At 37.2% G+C, this 22,668-nt stretch overlaps 2 protein-coding genes across 2 annotated transcripts in view; both read right to left on the minus strand.

The window, feature by feature from the left end:
* LOC132159576 (CD48 antigen-like) overlaps positions 1-22,668 on the minus strand; it is a 159,053-nt gene that overhangs the window by 90,541 nt on the left and 45,844 nt on the right. The window lies entirely within an intron of this gene.
* Positions 15,732-21,043, minus strand: LOC132159575 (hepatic and glial cell adhesion molecule-like). The gene is made up of 4 exons (XM_059569137.1): positions 20,849-21,043; positions 20,442-20,753; positions 16,065-16,370; positions 15,732-15,929 (listed from the first exon to the last, which is right to left on the minus strand). Exons 1-4 carry the CDS (start codon positions 20,880-20,882, stop codon positions 15,775-15,777), a joined length of 807 nt encoding a protein of 268 aa, XP_059425120.1. The 5' UTR covers positions 20,883-21,043; the 3' UTR covers positions 15,732-15,774.

Genomic DNA, 22,668 nt, shown 5'->3' on the forward strand with positions numbered 1-22,668 from the left:
CAGGAGAAGGAGATCAGATCCCAGGAAAAACACTTGCACCAGATGAGGGGCATGCACCCTCGTTATCTGATATGTTCACTGAAATCCTGCAAGAAAGTGCCTCAAATAATAATAATAGGTAGGCTATTCTGTTCTTAGGTAACTATATATGTGACTATCAGATTGTAGCCATATTTCTCCTAGATATTTTTTACATTTTATAAAAATGTTTATTTATGCACTGGCCCTATTTAAATACACTCTCTCAAATTTTTCTCAAATGTCAGGCAGATGACAAGCTCAACCGCTAGTTGGTTATCTGTCTGAAGTCCCAATCCCCAGAAGTGATAACCCTCTTTTCTACTGGAGAAGTAATCACGGCCGCTTTCCTGACCTGGCAAAGATGGCACGCTTGTCTGCTCTGTGCAGACTGTGCCGCTCTGTCTGCACTTTGCACATCTGCAATTCATGGAGCATTTGTTGTTGTTAAAGTTATACAGTTAACATATGGGCTATTGCAGTCTTTGTTTTGATATACTATTATATTGAAGGCCTACAGAGAAAACATTGTTGTATCTTTAAGCAGTTGCAGTTGTTCTGAATGCACTTTCTTGTAGTAGTCCTACAGAGAAAAATGTAAAATGCACTTGACCTAAATTCACTTTGTTTTTATGAGAGAACATTTAATTTTAAAACCTTTCTGCAGGGCAGTAGGCCTGTACATTATTATTTATTTTGACAATGAGTGGGGTCAAGGTAAACATTTTAGTTTGAATTTTATTTTATACTGTTCATTGTTGCAATGTGCTAAATAAATATTTGCATAATGTTATTGATTTATTCTTTGAAACTTTAATATTGATTTATGCAATTGCAGTGCTTGATCTTAGTAAAGTTTGTACACAATTATAACCATAAATGCAATGGTACTAATAATTGTCATAATTTATTTCGGTTTTCGGCCTTGGTTTCCTCTTTTTCGTTTTTCAGTTTCAGGACAAGAATTTTCATTTTGGTGCATCCCTAATATATATATATATATATATGTAATGCTCTAAACAATGTAAAGACATTTTTATCCAGTCTTAAGAGGTCAATGTGAAATAAAAGACGGTAAACAAACACACAAATGTCATATGTCATATTGTCTTTACCTAACAGTCTTACTTTTTTAGGCTACATTTTTGTGGTAGCCTACTGTGTTAGGCTGAATGTTGCAGCAGTTGTTTGTTTCAATCAATCATTGTCTCAAAGGAAAATAATATCTTTGCCCATTCACCCATCATTCAACCACACACATGCAATAGTAAACACATTGTTAGCTGCAAGAGACTTTTGTCTACTCAACAATAACCACATTCATGTGGCTCTTTCTGCCACTAAACTGGCCTGAGTTAAACTCAGACAGCTGCAGGATTCAGTATGACTCAGAAACCAAGCTGCTAGAGTCTCAAAAGCATACGGTGGAAACAACATGTTTCATGCATGAGATTTTTTTGTGTGTTTGTTTACCATCTTTTATTTCACATTCAAGTGGTTTTGAGGAGAAGTCAGTCATGTTAGCAGGTAAAGAAGCCTTTCTTCCATAGTAAATCTTCAAGCTTATTCAGAAAAAAAAAAAACTTAACAGGCTATTTTTTGTGATACGGTATTTTTCGGTTCTTCATTTTGCTTCTCATTTCTCACTTTTCAATAACTTAAAAATCCCATAATCTGAGGAAATCATTAATATAAGGGTAGTCTTTTTTTCTGATCTAACTGCAATGTCTGCAGATCGTCTTGGCTCTTGTGGTTTATCTTCAGTATCTTCTTTACACTGTGGCATTAACAAAAACTTCTTAAAAGAAGCTGAATAGAGATATGAAGAGCTAACTTGACCACAGACATTAATTCTTTGTGTCTGGGTTTGTATTTATTTCACTTCTCATATCATACTGACTGCACTTTATGTTTTTAGTTGAGTTTCAGTACACCACATCCTGTAGAGAATATCTGCAAATTTACCATTAATGTTCCTCAACACGTTAATGTGAATTCAGGGAGAGATTTTAATTATCAGATTGTGTATTCATTCCCTGATAGTAACATTCTTAATTTTAACATTTTTGGCATGACATTGTACAAAACTTGATAATTTTTATGTTATTATTTTGTGATTCACTGATGTTGACATTAATGGGCTTGTCTAAACACACACATTTGCGGTCCTTGCACTTGACCACTTGTCTACTTACATGACGTATTTCCTGTATTTGGCCCAAGTGTTCAAGTGGGGGTGAAGACCACAAGTGTGTGTCAGATTGGACACATTATAGTGTTGTAAAAATACAAGTGTTTACAGAGCTTTATTTTGATTTTCTATACTTAAATAAACTTCTAAATGTCTGTTCAGATGAAACACTTGTGGTGCTTCTAATGAAGTGATAACAGTTGCAAATGGCCAAATTAACCAATCATCTTTGCACCAATGAAAGTGCAAAGATGTTTTGCTGCCAAATTCTAAGTAATATATAATTATTAATAATTGTTAACGTACACTGAAAATGGTTCTGTGAACTCTCGTGAAATCTCAGTTCCCTGAGATACGGAACGAGTACTGCGTATGGGGAAAAGCTCCTTTATGAGAGTTGTCTTCTGAGGCGAAGAGGTCGACCTCTGCCTCCCTGAAGATCTCCCAGATTCTGAGAACCATCTGGGGGTGGAGCATCCACTCATCCGAAGGGACATTGCTCTGAGATAGCATGTCTGCTCCCAGATTCGTTCTGCCAGGTATGTGTTTCGCCTTGAGCGATCACAGCCTGGGTAATGCCCACTCAAAGAGGCACTTTGCCAGTAGGCAGAGGCAGCTGAACGAAAGGCCGCCTTGGTGATTTATGTAGGGCACCACTGTCATGCTGTCTGATTGGACTAGGACGTGGCGCCCCTTCAGGCTTACCTGAAAGGAGTGAAGGCAGTTGATGTTGTGATGGCTCTCCTCATGTGACCACGAGCCGAAGGCTGGTCACCCCTCGCACAAAGCGCCCCAACCAAAGTTGGACGTGTGAATGGCAGTGAGCAATGGCAGAAAAATGCAGGGAGTATTTGTTGGGGCACAAATGTATTGTTTATACCGACAATAACCGGCGTCAGCAAAGCTGGGGGCCACCGAGCAGCGTTGGGCTGCCCAACTTGCTGTATTTGACTTTGAAGTTCAGTATAGACCTGGGAGGAGTAACGGTAATGCTGATGCTCTTTCGAGACAGGCTCCAGCTGACAGTGAGGCATTGTGACAGATTTTACCTGCGACTGTCATCCCGGTTTCTGTCCAACAGGCAGCTGGAGGGGACCAGAGATATCAGGCTAGCAAGCTGCACTTAAGGTTTTCCCTGGCCATTCTCCAGCTGATTTGAGGATGCTGCAAGAATCTGGCTTGGAGGATCGGCATTCTTTTTCTAAGAACAGCTTGACCTTACTTCGCCAGTGGGACCGTCTCTTGGAACGTGAAGGGGTGTTGTACCGCCAAATTTTCCGCCCTGATGGTAGGGAGGATTTTTCACTTGCTTTTACCTCAGAGTTAAGAACAGATGTTTTGAGGTGGTTGCACTAGGATCACAGACACCAGGGGGAACAGAACGCACGACTAAGCTAGTTCAGCAATGTTGCTATTAGCCTGGTATGGTGGAAGATGTTGTCCGGTGGTGTAAGTCGTGTGAGTGTTGCCAGTCAGCTAAGGATGGCCAGCCTGTTCCATCCAGTTCTATTGGCATCTAGGCCAAATGAGATCTTGGTCATTCACTTTACGGTATTAGAAACCATCCAGCTCGGGTTTGGAGAATGTGCTGGTTATGACAGATGTCTTCACAAAGTTCACTCTGCCGGTTCCCACATGGGATCAGCGGGCAGAGACGGTGGCCCAAGTGTTAGTGGTGGAGTGGTTTCGCAAGTTTGGGGTTCCTGGTCGGATCCACTCGGACCAGGGCCGCAATTTCGAGTCCTCACTAATAAAAAAGAGGAAATTTACTTGATAGATGTCCCTGAGCTAGACCCAGGGTGGCATAGTCATGCTAAACTTTTGTCCCTTTTTTGGTCTAAAACAGCCCACTCTTCCCACTCTGCAATAATGTGTGCAATACCCAACTATCTTTACTTATTTTTTTACAAACATCTATCTACATTCCCTTGCATAATTTGTATATAGCATATCTGTACATATACTGTCTATTGTCTTTTTAGAAATAAAAACAAGTGCAGGTTTTAAAAGAAACTTGTATAACGTTAAATTTGTCTACAAAAATAGAAAATGTATACTTACCAACCAGATGCCATAAACATAAAAGTCATTGCATTGTGCAAACCCTCTTTATCTAAACTTAGTTTAACAGGAGACAGAGATGTGTTCTTTAAGTATAGATGTTGTATGATTGGGTGTGTACGTTACTTGTCGTTAAAACCATTTACAGTTTTAATAAAACACACCCACAATTCTTGCTCGAATGAAATTTACCAGACCAATTATACGTTGTTAATAATAATAATAGAACATTTTGTCAGAATACACAATTTATTTCTCTCATACATTTCTCATGTTTCTCATACATCTCTTCTTGCTCTTGTAAAATATACTCACGATAAAGGGGTTATATGATGCAATTTCAATTTTCCTTTCTCTTTGGAGTGTTACAACTCTTGGTGCCTTAAAGAAGATCTGTAAAGTTGCAAAGACTAAAGTCTCAAATCCAAAGAGATATTCTTTATAAAAGTTGAGAGTCTGGACGGCCTATGTATTTGCAATATTTTAAATGAGTTTAATACCACAGTTATGTTGGAATGCATCTCATCCTTGTTTCTGTGTTGGTGCATCGGACTCGTCATGGGGCACAAGGTCCGGAGCGCTGTATGATTGATGCATCAGTTCAATTGAACTTTACCCCAAATATATCCACCTACCTGTTTTGAATAGTTTATATTTAACGTGTTCGTTTATGTCCAACATTAGTGTTAAACTGTTGGACTTTAAATGAAATCTACTATTGATTTTCACCGTTGACTGATTTTGCTGAACATTTAGACTGATAACTTCCGTGCGCAGATGCGGCAGATTTGTCACAGGATGCGCGATGACAGCTGCGTCCGACTACAGTATATATGAACTAGTGGTTTTAAATATAGTATATTATATTTAAAGTTAGTTTATCAGTATGTTTGAAAGTATATTTTATAGATTAATGGTGATTCCATAGGCTCTCTCTCGTGCACCTGTGCAGTTTAAAACACCAAATAGTTATGCTATGACAAGAACAAATTGTCTCTCTCTTGCTCCACCCATGCACGATAATATCCTGTATCCTTGATTTCACGGGCTGACTATATGACGATTTGAAAAATTAGCATATCGCACAACACTAGTTTACGCAGTGTGATACACAACGTAGCGTGTGAAAAGACAGTATAAGTCATTATAATCAATAATTATGTCCCCACTAGATGCAACAAATGCCTAATATGTTATGGGTTTTATTTGCTTTCTCTCGTAGTGATGTCCGAATCGCGAACAAATCTTTCTATTTAACAGGATCTTCTGAGTGAACTGGTTGAACAAATTCACCAAATCGAACTGAATTATTTGAAACGGTTCGCATCTTCAGTAAGCACTAATCCACAAATTACTTAAATTATTTGGTTTATAAACGTGCCTTACACTCCCTCTGATGCAAAATAAACCAATATAGTCCTAACTGTACATTGACTGAACTGCTAAAAGAGAGTTGATGATGGGATGTGCACAAGTAGAGCAGCTGGACTGAGTCTCGTCCTGCTGGGAGATGGCCTCACACAGTATGTTAAGGGGCATAACATTTCCGTCACACGCTTGAGACACTCCGCAAATCACAACACACTGGATAGCTGGCCAATCAGAGTAAACCTTGCTTTTCAGAAAGATAAGCTTTTTATCAAGTTTCAGAGGGTGGGGCATAGAGGAGAAACAATAATGTACATTATATGGAAAATATTTTTTGTTTAACCTTAAACCACAATACACTAAATAATGTTCTTATTAGCAGCATCATATGACCACTTTAACACTCTCAAAGCACATAGTGGGTTAGAATGTTATTGCAGGCTATAAACAATTTTAACATTATTAAAAAGTAGTGCTGTCAAATCAATTAACTGTGATAATCGCTTTTAAAATAAAAGTTTGTGTTTACACAGGCTAATATATGATATAATATATAATGTGATGTTTATATTTATATCAAGTTGCGAATTGTGAGCAAACTAGATTGGGGAATGTTTTTCTTTGAAAATATGTCACAAATCACAGTGGAGCTACTAACATATTGATTTTTTTTGCCAGCTGTTATAGAAACATTTTTACAATAAATATTCTGATTTGACCTTGAGATTAGAGAGTGAAAGCCATCTTAAATACACATTTTCCCCACACTTACAAATTGGACCATACCATGTTATTATAAAATAAACTTTTGTCTCACAGTATGATTTATACATGAAAACAAGAAACGAGTTAAATAAATAAATACAGTTAACACCATTGAAAAGAGGATGATGTATCAAAACATTTGCACAAACCGTTTCATAAATTATAGTTTTTGCACCTGTTATTGCCATGCCCACTCAGCTAAAAAAATCAATACAAAAGTTCAAAAATACATACTTATAATAAAATAATACACAGGACAATAAGAACAGTAAAAACAGTGATGGAAGACACATTTGAGGGCTCTCCATCATGAGTAATATTGGAGTTTTCTTTGGCCAAATTATAAACTGTTGACCTACTGTCTCTGGAACCATACAGAGAGATAAAACATTACTTGATTAACTTGGTGATTGAAGAGTTTGACCCAGTTTCTCACAATGCAGTCCAAACATCCACTAAATTGTATCATCTCTTGGTATTCCAATAACATCACGGTTTTGTCGGGACATACTGTAGACAAGAGACAGAGTTAAATGAATCCAAGCTCAGTGCTTTATTTGCAAGACCGTAAGTGCAGGGTAAGTAAACAGTGATTTCAGGTGCAGGTTCGGTGCAGATCAAAGCAGTTGAGTGCGTCTTTTGCAAATATGTCAATGACACACATTCACAGTTCGCTAATACTTGTCTCTTTCACTTTCAGAAACGGAAGCTATCAAGCAAGCTTGGAGAAAACACAGGAGATCGCTGGATTTCAGGCCATGGGGTAATACTCAGGAATCATAGGGGCAGTAGAACAATGACACAGAGGTTAGTATTTCAAAGGTGAGTATACGTTACGTCACGGAATCCGCAGTGCATTGGTTGATCAGGAGACAGCATTCTGTTCCTGTTGGAGGCTTGACGCTGAACTGGGGATGTGGTGAGTGTTTTATACTGTTCTGTGATGAGGTTGCTGATGGTGAACAGGTGCAGGTGATTAGTATTCAGGGGACCGTGATTGTTGTGAGATGGATGGGGCCGGGCTGGACTGGTCCCTGACAGATCTAGATTCTAAACTTTAGAGCGACATTGACATCGTCATAAATTCTCTTATGACATCATTGACACCAGATCCTGCAACTCCACTTTCTAACTCATTCTAACTAGTTTCATTTGTCACACCTAATTAAGGACTCACATATATATATATATATATATATATATATATATATATATATATATATATATATATATATATATATATATCCATCCATCAATACTCTAATTTGTCTGTTCTCCACGCTGATGACGCTCATATATATATCCAAATACTTCCTTGAAATGACAGCACATTTCTACATCTAACATTTTAAAACATCAACAAGTAAAATCCTGAAACATAATATTACAAACAACAATACAATCAGAAATGGACTTTAACTGTCAATGCTCCCACTTAACAGAGACCGCATGGGTCTCCTGATCAATCATAAATCATTTATATATAAATTCCTGTGTTAGTGCACAGGAAATTACTGTATACGAGTTCACAGTAGAATACTGTTGATTCAGTCAAAAATTGCAGTAATGTAAGAAGTACTGTGAGTGTCACAGTAACCAGCAATGTCTTGTAGAAAATCACAGTAACAAAAAAAAGAGGAAGAAGAAGGAAAAAAAATCACAGTAACCTATTATGTCCAGCTTAGTTTTCACGAGAGAGTGGGCGCGACCATTTGTAACTTGAATGTTTTTGGCTTCTCATGTCATTAGCTTCCAGTTATTTTACAACCCGAATTCCGGAAAAGTTGGGACGTTTTTTAAATTTTAATAAAATGAAAACTAAAAGACTTTCAAATCACATGAGCCAATATTTTATTCACAATAGAACATAGATAACATAGCAAATGTTTAAACTGAGAAAGTTTACAATTTTATGCACAAAATGAGCTCATTTCAATTTTGATTTCTGCTACAGGTCTCAAAATAGTTGGGACGGGGCATGTTTACCATGGTGTAGCATCTCCTTTTCTTTTCAAAACAGTTTGAAGACGTCTGGGCATTGAGGCTATGAGTTGCTGGAGTTTTGCTGTTGGAATTTGGTTCCATTCTTGCCTTATATAGATTTCCAGCTGCTGAAGAGTTTGTGGTCGTCTTTGATGTATTTTTCGTTTAATGATGCGCCAAATGTTCTCTATAGGTGAAAGGCTAGCACCCGGACTCTTCTACGACGAAGCCATGCTGTTGTTATAGCTGCAGTATGTGGTTTTGCATTGTCCTGCTGAAATAAACAAGGCCTTCCCTGAAATAGACGTTGTTTGGAGGGAAGCATATGTTGCTCTAAAACCTTTATATACCTTTCAGCATTCACAGAGCCTTCCAAAACATGCAAGCTGCCCATACCGTTGCACTTATGCACCCCCATACCATCAGAGATGCTGGCTTTTGAACTGAACGCTGATAACATGCTGGAAGGTCTCCCTCCTCTTTAGCCCGGAGGACACGGCGTCCGTGATTTCCAACAAGAATGTCAAATTTGGACTCGTCTGACCATAAAACACTATTCCACTTTGAAATAGTCCATTTTAAATGAACCTTGGCCCACAGGACACGACGGCGCTTCTGGACCATGTTCACATATGGCTTCCTTTTTGCATGATAGAGCTTTAGTTGGCATCTGCTGATGGCACAGCGGATTATGTTTACCGACAGTGGTTTCTGAAAGTATTCCTGGGCCCATTTAGTAATGTCATTGACACAATCATGCCGATTAATGATGCAGTGTCGTCTGAGAGCCCGAAGACCACGGGCATCCAATAAAGGTCTCCGGCCTTGTCCCTTACGCACAGAGATTTCTCCAGTTTCTCTGAATCTTTTGATGATGTTATGCACTGTAGATGATGAGATTTGCAAAGCCTTTGCAATTTGACGTTGAGGAACATTGTTTTTAAAGTTTTCCACAATTTTTTAAGCAGTCTTTCACAGATTGGAGAGCCTCTGCCCATCTTTACTTCTGAGAGACTCTGCTTCTCTAAGACAAAGCTTTTATAGCTAATCATGTTACAGACCTGATATCAATTAACTTAATTAATCATTAGATGTTCTCCCAGCTGAATCTTTTCAAAACTGCTTGCTTTTTTAGCCATTTGTTGCCCCTGTGCCAACTGTTTTGAGACCTGTAGCAGGCATTAAATTTTAAATGAGCTAATTAAGTGGATAAAAGTGTAAAATTTCTCAGTTTAAACATTTGCTACGTAATCTATGTTCTAGGGCTGGGCGATATATCGAACGATATGATCATGCGCATCTAATCAGTAAAGCTGCTTCCGTGATCACCGCTAAAATCTCCATCACCTGCTTATAATTGGAGTGGCATTGAATAGACAGAGCCGTAGATCGCTGACAAGCCACGCCATATCGCGTTCATTATCGCAGATGAATCGCCTTCGATAATGAACGCGATATGGCGTGGCTTGTCAGCGATCTACGGCTCTGTCTATCAGAGGTGGGACTTTCAAGTCACAAGCAAGTCTTCAAGTCATATTCAAGTCCTCAAAGGGTTAAAGCTAAAGAGATAATTAAGTGACTAATTAAATGATGATTGTGCATTAGTGATGAACATCTGCTGTTAACAATCAACATCACTGAAGAGAAACACAAGAACTACAACTGAATTTAGCCACAGCCTTCAAATGAAAAAAAAAGTGTCTTGACTCTTTTACTAATTCAAACCAATTTGATTCAAAACAATTGCAATATTGTTTTCGCAACAAACATGTATGCATTGCTGAGTCGAACCTTGCAGTAACAGATGATCTTATGCCTTTTCTGCTTATAACTCATGATGACTGAACATCATGAAATTGTGTTTATCTTTGGATAGTAGACTGACACTCAGCTATTACTGAACTGAAGTAAAAAAAGAATCACAATGCTTCAATGTTGAAAGACACAAAAGGAGACAATCAGTTCAGGTTTTTAGACAAACACACTTATCACACGATCCTCAACAGTGGTGACAGTTTTTCATACTGCAGTGCATGCCGGGAGTTTTTACTAAGGTTTTACCCAGCATGCAACATTTTGTTGATTGTCACCACTGTTGAAGGTCATATGCTGGTTCTTGATGTCTGTGTGTGTCTACTGAATACATTTTTTCTAATTTTGTATGCACTTAGTAGATTTAAAATTCACTTATTTTTTTTTTTCCATAGTGTAGTTTTACTGGGTTGATTATGCCAAACTTAAATAGAGCTAATGTTAATTTCATTGTAATCTGACCACCTATCACATACAGATTAATGTCTTCTCTCTGCTTTACAGCACCTCATGCAATGCTACATAAAGAGATCTAACATGACAGTCAAGGGTCAAGAGCCCCACTAAAGCAAACACTGATCTCCATTATGGTTGCATCACTTTAACCAATAAAACATCAACATCTGATCCTCTGTAATTCTCAAGAACAGCAGGTGTTCATCATTAATGCACAATCATCACTTAATCACTTAATTATCTCATTAACTTTAACCCTTTGAGGACTTGGGATATGACTTGAAGACTTGCTTGTGACTTGAAAGTCCTAACTCTGGTAAAAGCTGAATGTCAGTCAACAATCCAAAGAAGACTATCTCACAATGTCCAAGTCAACATGAGTTATAAGCAGAAAAAGCATAAGATCATCTGTTACTACAAGGTTTGATTCAGCAATGCATACATGTTTGTTGCGAAAACAATATTGAAATTGTTTTGAATCAAATTGATTTGAATTAATAAAAGGGTCAAGACACTACCTAAAGCAAACCCTGACCACAATTATGGTGGCATAGTGTTTTTTTTTTTGTTTTGTTTTTTTTTTCCAGTTGAAGGCTGTGGCTAAATTCAGTTGTAGTTCTTGTGTTTCGCTTTACTTCAGTGATGTTGATTGTTAACAGCAGAAGTTCATCACTAATGTACAATCATCATTTAATTAGTCACTTAATTATCTTATTAACTTTAACCCTTTGAGGACTTGGATATGACTTGAAGACTTGCTTGTGACTTGAAAGTCCCACCTCTGCTGTCTATTAAATGCCACTCCAATTATGTGATGGAGATTTTAGCGGTGATCACGGAAGCAGCTTTACTGATTAGATGCGCATGATCATATCGTTCGATATATCGCCCAGCCCTACTATGTTCTATTGTGAATAAAATATTGGCTCATGTGATTTGAAATTCCTTTAGTTTTCATTTTATTAAAATTTAAAAAACGTCCCAACTTTTCCGGAATTCAGGTTGTACCTGTACAGAAACAGCCCATTATTCCATTATCCCCACTGGGATAGAGAAGGAAAACACAGTACACTGGCAGCTGGGTTTCCTGCCAATGACTGCATTTAATTTGACCTCACTGTAATTTAATTACTAATCAATTACAAATCAATTTATTGTTTCCAACACATATAGCAATACGTTAAGAATGATTAATGACGCTAGTTATAAAGATGAGCTGTTAACTGTTGATAAATGGATATTTATATTTAAGAGCTTTTAATTCATTCATTAAGAGATTTTAATTCATTCATTTGGGCTGAATCAATATAACTAAACAACATGGAACCTGTTAGTACTGTAACGGTTAGCACACTGAAATATACTGTAGTGCAACTGTGTCTCTGGAGACCTGTGTTCAAGTGTTGGGTTGAGGTCATTTGTCAGTCATCTCCAACAGCAATCACTACACTGTCCTGTGTAAAAAAATAAATTAAAGTTGCACTTGCAAATCAAGTGAGTTTTACTTTACAGTTACACCTTAAATGGTTGTTACTTTGAATGTACTTTGAGTGAACAGTAATAATATGTTATTTCTTAATTGTAAATATTATTACAGTGAGTCATTTGCTGCCAGTTAATTACTGTGAATTCCACAGTCTGTTTCTTAGTTCAAGCAATGACTGATGTATCTAATCATCTTTCTGTGAGTCATAAATAAATTATGGTTCTATTCCATTTAAAGAAATATGAGGTAAATGTGTGAATACATAATTATGCGCACTTTTGGAGTAAAAGATTGGATATTGTTTAGCGAAACACTCATAAAAATATAAATGGACGCAAACGCGAATGAATATGTACAGGTCTGTGTCTTGCTATTCTATTCAAACTATCATTAACTGGTGATTGATTTTGCAGAAATAAGAAATATTTTAGTGTCATTGTAACCAAGTATTATCACAGTGCTCAAATTTAAAGTGTGTAATATATAAAAGATCTGAAGCAAAAATCTGAAGTCATTTTTTTATTTTATGCACTACATGTGTATACAGTTCTGATTTCAATTGTTATTCAACATAGCATTTAAAAATTACAACATTCACATATTTTAGTTTTCTCACCATATGTGTGTATATACACTCACCTAAATGATTATTAGGAACACATGTTCAATTTCTCATTAATGCAATTATCTAATCAACCAATCACATGGCAGTAGCTTCAATGCATTTAGGGGTGTGGTACTGGTCAAGACAATTTTGAGCGTGGCATGGTTGTTGGTGCCAGACGGGCTGGTCTGAGTATTTCACAATCTGCTCAGTTACTGGGATTTTCATGCACAACCATTTCCAGGGTTTACAAAGAATGGTGTGAAAAGGGAAAAACATCCAGTATGCGGCAGTCCTGTGGGCGAAAATGCCTTGTTGATGCTAGAGGTCAGAGGAGAATGGGCCGACTGATTCAAGCTGATAGAAGAGCAACTTTGACTGAAATAACCACTCGTTACAACCGAGGTATGCAGCAAAGCATTTGTGAAGCCACAACACGCACAACCTTGAGGCGGATGGGCTACAACAGCAGAAGACCCCACCGGGTACCACTCATCTCCACTACAAATAGGAAAAAGAGGCTACAATTTAGGGCTGGGCGATATATCGAACGATATGATCATGCGCATCTAATCAGTAAAGCTGCTTCCGTGATCACCGCTAAAATCTCCATCACCTGCTTATAATTGGAGTGGCATTGAATAGACAGAGCCGTAGATCGCTGACAAGCCACGCCATATCGCGTTCATTATTGCAGATGAATCACCTTCGATAATGAACGGATATGGCGTGGCTTGTCAGCGATCTACGGCTCTGTCTATCAGAGGTGGGGCTTTCAAGTCACAAGCAAGTCTTCAAGTCATATTCAAGTCCTCAAAGGGTTAAAGCTAAAGAGATAATTAAGTGACTAATTAAATGATGATTGTGCATTAGTGATGAACACCTGCTGTTAACAATCAACATCACTGAAGTAAAGAGAAACACAAGAACTACAACTGAATTTAGCCACAGCCTTCAAATGAAAAAAAAAGTAAAAGAAAAAAAAACACTATGCCACCATAATTGTGGTCAATGTTTGCTTTAAGTAGTGTCTTGACCCTTTTACTAATTCAAACCAATTTGATTCAAAACAATTGCAATATTGTTTTCGCAAAACATGTATGCATTGCTGAGTCGAACCTTGCAGTAACAAATGACCTTATGCTTTTTCTGCTTATAACTCATGATGACTGAACATCATGAAATTGTGTTTATCTTTGGATAGTAGACTGACACTCAGCTATTACTGAACTGAAGTAATAAAAAATCACAATGCTTCAATGTTGAAAGACACAAAAGGAGACAATCAGTCCAGGTTTTTATACAAACACATTTATCACATGATCCTCAACAGTGGTGACAATTTTTCATACTGCAGTGCATGACGGGAGTTTTTACTAAGGTTTTACCCAGCATTCAACATTTTGTTGATTGTCACCACTGTTGAGAGTCATATGCTGGTTCTTGATGTCTGTGTGTGTCTACAGAGTATAGCTTTTCAAATTTTGTATGCACTTACTTAAGAGATCTAACATGACAGTCAAGGGTCAAGAGCCCCACTAAAGCAAACACTGATCTACATTATGGTTGCATCACTTTAACCAATAAAACATCAACATCTGATCCTCTGTAATTCTCAAGAACAGCAGGTGTTCATCATTAATGCACAATCATCACTTAATCACTTAATTATCTCATTAACTTTAACCCTTTGAGGACTTGGGATATGACTTGAAGACTTGCTTGTGACTTGAAAGTCCCAACTCTGATAAAAGCTGAATGTCAGTCAACAATCCAAAGAAGACTATCTCACGATGTCCAAGTCAACATGAGTTATAAGCAGAAAAAGCATAAGATCATCTGTTACTACAAGGTTTGATTCAGCAATGCATACATATTTGTTGCGAAAACAATATTGAAATTGTTTTGAATCAAATTGCTTTGAATTAGTAAAAGGGTCAAGACACTACCTAAAGCAAACCCTGACCACAATTATGGTGGCATAGTGTTTTTTTTTTTTTTTCAGTTGAAGGCTGTGGCTAAATTCAGTTGTAGTTCTTGTGTTTCGCTTTACTTCAGTGATGTTGATTGTTAACAGCAGAAGTTCATCACTAATGTAAAATCATAATTTAATTAGTCACTTAATTATCTCTTTAGCTTTAACCCTTTGAGGACTTGAATACGACTTGAAGACTTGCTTGTGACTTGAAAGTCCCACCTCTGCTGTCTATTAAATGCCACTCCAATTATGTGATGGCGATTTTAGCGGTGATCACGGAAGTAGCTTTACTGATTAGATGCGCATGATCATATCGTTCGATATATCGCCCAGCCCTACTACAATTTGCACGAGCTCACAAAAATTGTACAGTTGAAGACTGGAAAAATGATGCCTGGTCTGATGAGTCTCGATTTCTGTTGAGACATTCAGATGGTAGAGTTAGAATTTGGCGAAAACCGAATGAGAACACGGATCCATCATGCCTTGTTACCACTGTGCAGGCTGGTGGTGGTGTAATGGTGTGGGGGATGTTTTCTTGGCCCCTTAGTGCCAATTGGGCATCGTTTAAATGCCAGGGCCTACCTGAGCATTGTTTCTGACCATGTCCATCCCTTTATGACCACCATGTACCCATCCTCTAAAGTCTACTTCCAGCAGGATAATGGACCATGTCACTAAGCTCAAATCACTTCAAATTGGTTTCTTGAACATGACAATGAGTTCACTGTACTAAAATGGCCCCCACAGTCACCAGATCTCAACCCAATAGAGCATCTTTGGGATGTGGCTGAACGTGCCCTGGATGTGCATCCCACAAATCTCCATCAACTGCAAGATGCTGTCCTATCAATATGGGCCAACATTTCTAAATAATGCTTTCAGCACCTTGTTGAATCAATGGAACGTAGAATTAAGGCAGTTCTGAAGGCGAAAGGGGGTCAAACACAGTATTAGTATGGTGTTCCTAATAATCCTTTAGGTAAGTATATATATAACAAAACAAAAATGCACCAAAACTATACTGTTTACTGTTGTTTTAAAGTATTGGATCAATCACTCTGGGTCTGATGTCTCTCTTTTTCATCTCTTCTGGATCTGATGTCATAAACCAGCACAATGAATGCAGCCACAGCAGCCAGACCCACCACAGCAGTGACGACCAATCGGATCACAGGTTCAGTGCTTTCACAATAGCTGTCTTCCTCTGAAGGAATAAATTAAGAACAATAAAGGAATTTTCAGATTTATTAAACATACAGTAATATTAGATTTAATGTAATATAATGCACCTGACCAAGACTGGTTCTATAAATAAATGATAACATCACTGCTAGCATACCTGAACACAAACGACAGAGATCGGTAATGCAGCCATGTCTGGTCTGGAGGCTGATGGGATTGTTCACTACACAGCTGTAGGTGTTATTATCCTGATATTCCACCTCCAGAGGAAGAGAGAGACTGATGCTGAGATCAGACACACTGATGCTGGACAATAAACTGTTTCCTTTGTACCAGGAGAGATTCACGCGGCTTACGTTCATCACTGAACACAGCAGCACACATTTTGGGCTTGATGAACTTTCTGGTGATGAAGAACACTGTGAAATGACACTGGTAATGACAGGAATACTGGATACTGGATCTGCAGAACATGGGATAACAAAAAGAAATCTGAGTACATTAAGAGTCACAACAGGGATGTTTTATTTGTGATTGTGTTAAAATAATGAGTAAACCGTTGTTTATGACATCAGTCAGTGAGTTTGTTGAATGTAAAATCAGTCAGGGAGTGTGTCAGACCACTTAATAACAGCTATCTGTGGTCATGTAAGTAACAACGCAGGGGTTTCAAAAGAGTTACTTAATATTGCTGGCACCTCCCAAGAACTGCAGTTTAGTACAGCTCTCCATGACCAGAATTTGGTGTTTCAAATAAGTATCCAGTTTTAGCCCAGTAGACGCAGGGCAGAGGTGAGGGGCAAAGCTTTAATAGTCTCAATAAAGTTGTGCTAATACGTGTAATTTTCTATTATTTTCTACTTTTTTTACATTTTGATTGGAATGACTTCTACGATATTTAATGATGATACTTTTATAAGGTCACTTTTTGATTTGTACATGCATTGGGTATAATGTGCAGAGAGTGTTAACACGTTATTCATATTGTAATGTTAATGGATACAAACACATTTGCTGTTAGTGCAAATTACCTGATCTAATGAGAACATACATTTTATATAACAAACTGTTTAATTAAAAATATGAATAACCTATATTGTGAATTGTTTCCCATTTGGCTGTACTATGTGTTAATATTTCCTTCATATTTATGTTGTAACAAATAAAAGACAAAATATATAGGCATTTAATGTCACATGTACTGTATTTATTAATACAATATTCAAAATAAATATTTAGAATACAAAGTCTTGAATACGTGAGGTGTGCATTTAAAGATATTTAACTAGTAAAATATAGCAAAATTAGTCTAATAATTAAAAAGAATTATGTATAATATAGTTTATAAGTCTTATAAAACATGCAAACTTTATTCAACAAATAAGCATCTTAAACTTAGTCACAAAAACTGTTGATTTTTCAGCCCTCTTTACCATGGCTTTCATGCAGAAAGACCTCAATGCCTTCCCCGAAAACAAAATTCATGATTAATATTAAAAACATGTCCACTTTAACACATGCAAATGCAAAAAAAAAGAAAAAAAAGTGAGTGTTCAAAATATTATTCATAAACAATAAATACTATTATTATATCAATACTAATATTACTAAAAATAAATAGTGACTTAATCCCAAAGCCCTTTTACAAAACCCAATCTTAAAATAAAATTTATAGAAATAAATTAACCACACAACAAAAATATTACAGATATTAAAGAAATAATATTGGGTTATAGCCTAACATTTTATTGATTAGGCTACTTATAATCATTGATAAGTAGAGCTGAGCATCTTTATGCATTTGATAAACTATATCAAACAACAATATTTAACAGCTTTAAGCAGATAAACATTACATTTATAAAGTTGACATCAAGACATTCTTTTTCAGTCAATACTCACCGTATTCTTCGTCATGCTTGTTCCATTGTCATTTATTCCACCCCCACTGACCAGCCAGACTAGCGGTGTATCGGAAGTCATGTGGATGGAAAGTTTGACTCCTAACCCTAGGGTTGTGGGTACGATTCTCGGGCCAGCAATACCATGACTTAGGTGCCCTTGAGCAAGGCACCGAACCCCAAACTGCTCCCAGGGTGCCACAGCAAAAATGGCTGCCCACTGCTCCAGGTGTGTGTGTGTGTTCACTGCTGTGTGTGTGCACTTTGGATGGGTTAAATGCAGAGCACAAATTCTGAGCATGGGTCACCATACTTTGCTGTAGGGCTGGGTGATATATCTAACGATATGATCATGCGCATCTAATCAGTAAAGCTGCTTCCGTGATCACCGCTAAAATCTCCATCACCTGCTTATAATTGGAGTGGCATTGAATAGACAGAGCCGTAGATCGCTGACAAGCCACGCCATATCGCGTTCATTATCGCAGATGAATCGCCTTCGATAATGAACGCGATATGGCGTGGCTTGTCAGCGATCTACGGCTCTGTCTATCAGAGGTGGGGCTTTCAAGTCACAAGCAAGTCTTCAAGTCATATTCAAGTCCTCAAAGGGTTAAAGCTAAAGAGATAATTAAGTGACTAATTAAATGATGATTATGCATTAGTGATGAACATCTGCTGTTAACAATCAACATCACTGAAGTAAAGAGAAACACAAGAACTACAACTGAATTTAGCCATAGCCTTCAACTGAAAAAAAGTAAAAGAAAAAAAAAAAAACACTATGCCACCATAATTGTGGTCAAGGTTTGCTTTAAGTAGTGTCTTGACCCTGTTACTAATTCAAACCAATTTGATTCAAAACAATTTCAATATTATTTTCGCAACAAACATGTATGCTTTGCTGAGTCAAACCTTGTAGTAACAGATGATCTTATGCTTTTTCTGCTTATAACTCATGATGACTGAACATCATGAAATTGTGTTTATCTTTGGATAGTAGACTGACACTCAGCTATTACTGAACTGAAGTAAAAATAACAAAAAATCACGGTGCTCCAATGTTGAAAGACACAAAAGGAGACAATCAGTTCAGGTTTTTAGACAAACACACTTATCACACGATCCTCAACAGTGGTGACAATTTTTTATACTGCAGTGCATGACGGGAGTTTTTACTAAGGTTTTACCCAGCATGCAACATTTTGTTGATTGTCACCACTGTTGAGAGTCATATGCTGGTTCTTGATGTCTGTGTGTGTCTACAGAGTATAGCTTTTCAAGTTTTGTATCCACTTAGTAGGTTTAAAATTCACTTAATTTAATTTTTTTCCATAGTGTAGTTTTACTGGGTTGAATATGCCAAACTTAAATAGAGCTAATGCTAATTTGATTGTAATCTGACCACCTATCACATACAGATTAATTTCTTCTCTGCTTTACAGCACCTCATGCAATACTACATAAAGAGATCTAACATGTTAGTCAAGGGTCAAGAGCCCCACTAAAGCAAACACTGATCTCCATTATGGTTGCATCACTTTAACCAATAAAACATCAACATCTGATCCTCTGTAATTCTCAAGAACAGCAGGTGTTCAACATTAATGCACAATCATCATTTAATTAGTCACTTAATTATCTCATTAACTTTAACCCTTTGAGGACTTGGGATATGACTTGAAGACTTGCTTGTGACTTGAAAGTCCCAACTCTGATAAAAGCTGAATGTCAGTCAACAATCCAAAGAAGACTATCTCACGATGTCCAAGTCAACATGAGTTATAAGCAGAAAAAGCATAAGATCATCTGTCACTACAAAGTTTGATTCAGCAATGCATACATGTTTGTTGCGAAAACAATATTGAAATTGTTTTGAATCAAATTGCTTTGAATTAGTAAAAGGGTCAAGAGACTACCTAAAGCAAACCCTGACCACAATTATGGTGGCATAGTGTTTTTTTTTTCCAGTTGAAGGCTGTGGCTAAATTCAGTTGTAGTTCTTGTGTTTCGCTTTACTTCAGTGATGTTGATGGTTAACAGCAGATGTTCATCACTAATGTACAATCATCAGTTAATTAGTCACTTAATTATCTCATTAACTTTAACCCTTTGAGGACTTGGATATGACTTGAAGACTTGCTTGTGACTTAAAAGTCCCACCTCTGCTGTCTATTAAATGCCACTCCAATTATGTGATGGCGATTTTAGCGGTGATCACGGAAGCAGCTTTACTGATTAGATGCGCATGATCATATCGTTAGATATATCGCCCAGCCCTACTTTGCTGTATGTCACGTCACTTTAAAAGGATTAAAGCAAAGCTTTTCAATATGGTGTACGTTGTGTCCATCTGGTGCTAAAACAACGAATAGCACCATCCTGACTGGCCACTTAAAACATTAATAAAATAAAACCTGCGATCAACAAAAAAATAAATAAATATAAAGGCTCGTCTTGTTAATGCACTTAAGACTAGCCTATAACAAAGCAGTCTTATCAACAGGTTGTTTTAGTTCAGCCTGAAAAGTAAAAAATGTGTGTCCAATATAAAACATCCTGAAAACTGATAATTATGAGATCAATAGTTTAGTGCCATTTTACAATATCATAGTTATGTATACTACACCTACCATAAACAGTAACAGTGAATGTCTTGGTTGAGTCCTTGCCGTTGATAATGGTACTAAATTTATAGACTCCGGTGTCCGTGGTTCTGGTGTCGGTGATGGTAAGAGATCCATTTCTCTCCAGCTTCAGTCTGTCTTCGAAACCCTCATTTTTATCATATTTAGCATTGCCGATTATCGCTCTAGCAATGCGAATGTTGTTAAACCTCCACTCGATCTCATTCGTTAGCTGTATTTCGAAAGTGTTAGAGTTAAGAGTGACAGGATCACCCACCCGTACTGACTGAACTTCACCTGATTCAGCTTGTAAAAAGCCTGCAAAACAAGATTAAACTGCTTGAACATTTAAATAATGTAACGCGGTTGGGTGTACTATGCATTTGTATACTGCCATAAAATAGATAACTTACCAACCAGACACAACAAAATAAATGTTCGAATCATACTCGTACAGTCTCAGCTCGTATCTTTAAAAGTCCAAGAAAACTCAAATCGATGTAACATTATTTTAAAATAATCAATAGTTTGTGTTTGTTTGTTTTTAAACTGATGTAACCGTCTAACATAGAAAGCCTTCAGAGAGTGCAGATGCGTGCATGTGGGCGTGAACTAGTGCAATCTATGTGACGTAAGCATCTGGTAAACCAATGAAAACTTTAGAGAGGCTCGTCTGGCTCAGAGCCGCAGGAAGAGAGAGTTGTCACAACTCCGTTCACTACAATGAACCAGGTTTTTTTTTTTTTTTTTTTTTACAGCAATTGTGGATCGTGGAGCCTCTCAACAGTTCCCGGAAGTTAGCGCTAATACCTGCCTTGTTCAAAGACCTACACTTGCGGTCTTGGCCACTTGAGAGCGCGTTCGCGCGACAGGAAGTAAGTTCGCAAGACGCCAAAGCGCAGTGCCCTTACACTAAATCCACACATCTTGAATACCGCTGCGGAGCAGTATTCAACGCTTAGTGTATCCCATCATGCATCATGTTGTGAACTGAAACTGAACTAGCTACTGAACAGAAATTTAGAAGTTGATTTTAAAATGCAAAGTAAAAATAAAGCTTGCATTGCATTACAAGTGTGTCCCATCAGGTATTGAAAGATTTGACACACACTTTCATTCTCACTTGAACACTTGGGCAAAATACAGTAAATATGTCATATAAGTAGTCATTTTAAAATACATTTGTGAATTGGGACACTCTGCCACTAAACTGACCTAATTTGAACTAAGGCTGCAGCAGATTTCGTTTTGACTCGGAAACTGAGCAGCTTGAATGCATTCAGTGGAAACAAGATGAGAATTTAAGAGGTTAAGGTTAAGAAGCCAAACTCAGACATTCTATTTAGAATTCACAGAACTGTTATGTGCATGTCAAGTCAAGTCAATTCACCTTTATTTATAAAGTGCTTTAAACAAAATACATTGCGTCAAAGCAACTGAACAACATTCATTGGGAAAACAGTGTGTCAATAATGCAAAAGACAGTTAAAGGCTGTTCATCATTGAATTCAGTGATGTCATCTCTGTTCAGTTTAAATACTGTTGGTGTAGTCTTTTGCGCCTATTTTCTGTTTTTATCACTTATTGTAATAGTTCAAATAAATACCACTAATTATGTTTTAAGATAAATATTCTGTACCAGATATACAAATAAGAAATTTAAATAATATTAAATGGATACTTTTTTGATCAGATATCCATTTGGATCAGATATCCTAAAGTTAAAATTAGCATGATTCTCATTTCTCAATTCTTGGTTTTTCTAACAATTCTTATATAGCACTTATAGACCACATCCTCTAGAGGTGTTTGACACTATCTTAGCAGACACAAACTAACCCTTAAAGTGGAAATGAAGCAGTAAGTCAAGTTTGCATTATTTAGAATTATTTAGCATTATATATATATATATATATATATATATATTTATATATATATATATATATATATATATATATATATATATATATATATATATAAAATAAACATGATTAATGTAACCATTTGAAAGAAAAAGGGATGTTTTGTTATAGCTTTTGGAGCAAGGGCGCTGCCATCTTGCAGTACCATGGCGTGTGACTTCGGGGTGCAACCTTCATTCCCCTTCCTCCAGGCTCTGTCTCGAGAGCAAATCTGCTCCAAAGTTAAAGTGTCTGGGGACAGGAACCACTCGGAGCAGCAGAAATCTGTTCTGAGACCATAGCAGGATGTTCCTCGCCAGCCTGCATAGGGG

This window comes from Carassius carassius, chromosome 16 (genome assembly GCF_963082965.1).
Source record: "Carassius carassius chromosome 16, fCarCar2.1, whole genome shotgun sequence".
In the NCBI taxonomy this organism is placed as follows: Eukaryota; Metazoa; Chordata; class Actinopteri; order Cypriniformes; family Cyprinidae; genus Carassius; species Carassius carassius.

Bases quoted from the DNA above. Each gene is read 5' to 3' on its own strand.
- LOC132159575 (XM_059569137.1), bottom strand. From the start codon at position 20,882: ATGATTCGAACATTTATTTTGTTGTGTCTGGTTG. The intron at 16,371-20,441 runs GTAGGTGTAGTA...CATGTTCTGCAG, and splicing joins ATTCACTGTTACTGTTTATG to ATCCAGTATCCAGTATTCCT. The intron at 15,930-16,064 runs GTATGCTAGCAG...TTATTCCTTCAG, and splicing joins TCTCTGTCGTTTGTGTTCAG to AGGAAGACAGCTATTGTGAA.